General features: G+C 36.4%; 1 protein-coding gene across 1 annotated transcript; it reads left to right on the top strand.

Moving 5' to 3' along the window:
• On the top strand, window positions 964-1,934 carry LOC109835134. The gene is made up of 3 exons (XM_020403127.1): window positions 964-1,032; window positions 1,208-1,259; window positions 1,426-1,934. The coding sequence occupies exons 1-3, from the start codon at window positions 964-966 to the stop codon at window positions 1,932-1,934; spliced, it is 630 nt and encodes a 209-aa protein (XP_020258716.1).

Genomic DNA, 3,287 nt, shown 5'->3' with positions numbered 1-3,287 from the left:
GGTCTATACATATTAAAGCTTCAGGGTAGAATATTCATCAAGAAACTTGATGGTCTATACAAATCTTGAAAAAATGAGATACCAGATTGACAGAAGTGAAATATTCATCAAGAAACTTGATGGTCTATACAAATCTTGAAAAAATGAGATACCAGATTGACAGAAGTGATGAACTTAGAATGAAAAAGTGGATTTTATAGCTAAGAAATCAAATTTGTGCATGGACCTTTCACCTGAAGACAAAAAGATCAAATTTTTTGTTTTTTAATTATATGATTATTAGATAGTATGAAAATGTTACTGTAGCGTGTTGTTAATTAGTTTTTTCAATTTAGGAGCTAAAAGTTCATATATTTGAGATTTTTAAATGCTAGTTATGTCGTTTTAATATTTGTTGCTTAGATATAGCAGTAATCCATGTTAGTATTTTGTAATTTGTATTTCGTTCTGATTTTGTTAGAATTCAATTTAGTTTCTAACTAGATAATGATTTGTTGCATCATAGATGGATAATGATGGTGATTGTTCTGATAAACAAAGTGTCGTTAATATGGTACAAGGTGCTACCCTATCCATTTTAATTATAATAATTACTGTCATAAGGAGAATGCAAGCTAGACGTAATCAATTCGTAGTGGTCGAGGTAAGGGGAAAAAAGACAAGAGAGAACTAGAATTGAGTACATAGAGCGAATTTATAATGGTTTTAGTGATAGTTGGGTAAATTATATTAGAATGCTGAGTGGTGCTTTTGTTAAACTAGCGAGTATAATGAGGAATAATAGCCTACTAAAAAGACTCAAGGAATGTAACAGTGGAAGAACAATTTATCATGACACTGAACATTCTAGGTTATAAATCTAAAAATCGCACTGTCAGATCTCATTTTATAAAATTAGGGGAGACGGTTAGTAGATATTTCAATAAGGTATTACAAGCAATTATTTGCCTGCATGGACGATACATGAGACAAGCTCCCAATGACATTCCTCAAGAGATCATTAACAACCGACTATACTACCCTTATTTTAAGGTATATCTACACTTTAAGCATATTTAAATGTATAATCAATGTAAGTAAGTTTTAATTTAGATGTGTGATATACGTATTATAGGATTGCATTGGAATGATATATGGGACTCATGTTGATGCTATGCTTCCCATTAATCTTGTTGCATGATTTCGAGGCCGCAAATGTGTTACACAGAATGTGCTTGCAGCTTGCACCCTAAACAAGTTGTTCACATATGTTCTAGCAGGTTAGGAGGGGTCTACAAATGATTATTGGATTCTTCAGGATGCATTGTCTAGATCACAACCACATGGATTGCGAGTGTATGATGGTAATTAAATAAAGACTTACCTTAAAATTTTATAAGTTTAATATTCAAACTTGACTTAACAACTTTCTTAATAAAATTGTAGGAAAATACTATCAGTGTGATGCTGGGTACCCAACCATGCCAAGTTTCATCTCTCCATACCGAGATGTTCGATATCATTTGAAAGAACATTTGGGTAAAACACCAAAGAATAGAAGGGAATTATTCAATCTAAGACATTCTTCATTGAGGTCTAAGATTGAATCTGCGTTTGGCACATTAAAGAACCATTTTAAGATTTTGTGTGCTAAGCCGCATTATCCTTTTCCTATACAAGTAGATAGCGTATTGGCATGCACGATACTCTATAATTTCATTGCAACTGTGGATCCAAGTGATGAACTACTCAACGATGATCAATTTAATGAAGACATTAATGGTGAGGTGGCCTTCGACAATGACACTAATTTAGTTGATTTTACTCAAAATAAAACCCAAAGAGAGCAAATTGAATCAAGAAATAAGTGGAAGACTCTTAGGGATGACATTACTTGGGCGATATGGGTAGACTACTATGATAAGTATAATCATGGTGTAATCACAGAGACTTGATTTTTTTTTGTTCTGTTTATGCTCATATATGTACTCAATAACTCTATTTCCAGTATTTACGTTCTGCTTTAAATCCATGAATTCATGTCGCTATTCTTTCAGTTATCTGACTTTATCTATTTAATTAGTAATGGTTTATAATACATCATTGAGTGGGAGATATAATCAAAAAGGCAAGAGGGTAGTTCCATCACCTTCCCAACCATCTCAACCCCCTCAGTCTGTGCATCATGGCGATGATGGTTATTTTCGATTGTAGCAGTCGTACTTTGTACAACCACCTCAAGCATACCCGAATATGTCATTTTATGATAACAGCTACTTTCCAATGCACCATCATCTTGGGTCATATACGAACATGCTGAATAATCCAACTTTGCCTTCACAATTTCACAGTCCTAATCTTAGTGGGGTGCAGCTTTCTCCCACTAGTGGTAATGGTTTAACTCCCGATGTAGGTTCCAAATGGGACCTCATAGAAGAAGGGGTAGAAGCGTCGCCAAATCCAAAGAAGAAGAGGAAAAACACCACATCCAAAAATAATGCTGAAGCTGGTAGTTCTCAAGGAACCAAACATTTATTCTGGGATTCCCGTTATAATGATGAGCTCATTCCTTTTCTTGCCGACTTAGCAAGAAAGAGTTACAAACCTGACAAAATCTTTAAGAGAATCACTTTTCATATGGCTTCTGAACACATTAATGAGATGTTTAACATAATTTTTAAGTGGGATAATGTCATTGTAGGCAATAAAAATTGCCTTTAATCCCTATCAGAGAAGTTCAGAATAAGACTGCTAAAACCTCACCCGAAAGAGCAAAAAAGGGGAAAACGCTAATATCTCTCAAACCGTAAGAAATTTGGAAAACCGGAGGTGACAAACCCTATTCAGAGGTTTGGTTGACCCCGTCTCGTCGAGATAGGTGATTTTTATATATAATTCGTCCAATTCTGAGTTACGGTTTGAAAGTTACGACCTGTTCTTCGTAGCATGTTCCGGAGCTCTCCTGAAGAGCAATCCCGCCTGCAAAGGAGTTTAGCTCGCCTGAAGGCTTAAAGCTTTAAGCTTGACTAAATGAGGTTGACTCTCCTGCACAGCCTCGCTTACCAAGCTCGCTTGCATATTTGAAGCTCGCCTGCACAAGGCAAGCTCGCCTAACAGTTGGGAGCTCACCTACATGACCCAAGCTCGCATGCATGCTTGAAGCTTGCCTACATGACATAAGCTCGCCTACATGCTTGAAGCTCACATGCATGTTTGAAGCTCGCCTACACAAGGCAAGCTTGCCCGACAATTGGGAGCTCGCCTGACGATCCCCTTGGGCTCTCCTAATGCTTGAAACTCACCTGCAT

This window comes from Asparagus officinalis, chromosome 1 (genome assembly GCF_001876935.1).
Source record: "Asparagus officinalis chromosome 1, Aspof.V1, whole genome shotgun sequence".
NCBI classification, from domain to species: Eukaryota; Viridiplantae; Streptophyta; class Magnoliopsida; order Asparagales; family Asparagaceae; genus Asparagus; species Asparagus officinalis.
This window is presented reverse-complemented; position numbering and strand designations above follow the sequence as displayed.

Coding starts and splice junctions, on each gene's coding strand:
- LOC109835134 (XM_020403127.1), top strand. CDS start 964: ATGAGACAAGCTCCCAATGACATTCCTCAAGAGATCATTAACAACCGA. Junction 1,033..1,207: donor TATACTACCCTTATTTTAAG/GTATATCTACAC, acceptor TGTGTTACACAG/AATGTGCTTGCAGCTTGCAC. Junction 1,260..1,425: donor GTTCACATATGTTCTAGCAG/GTTAGGAGGGGT, acceptor ATAAAATTGTAG/GAAAATACTATCAGTGTGAT.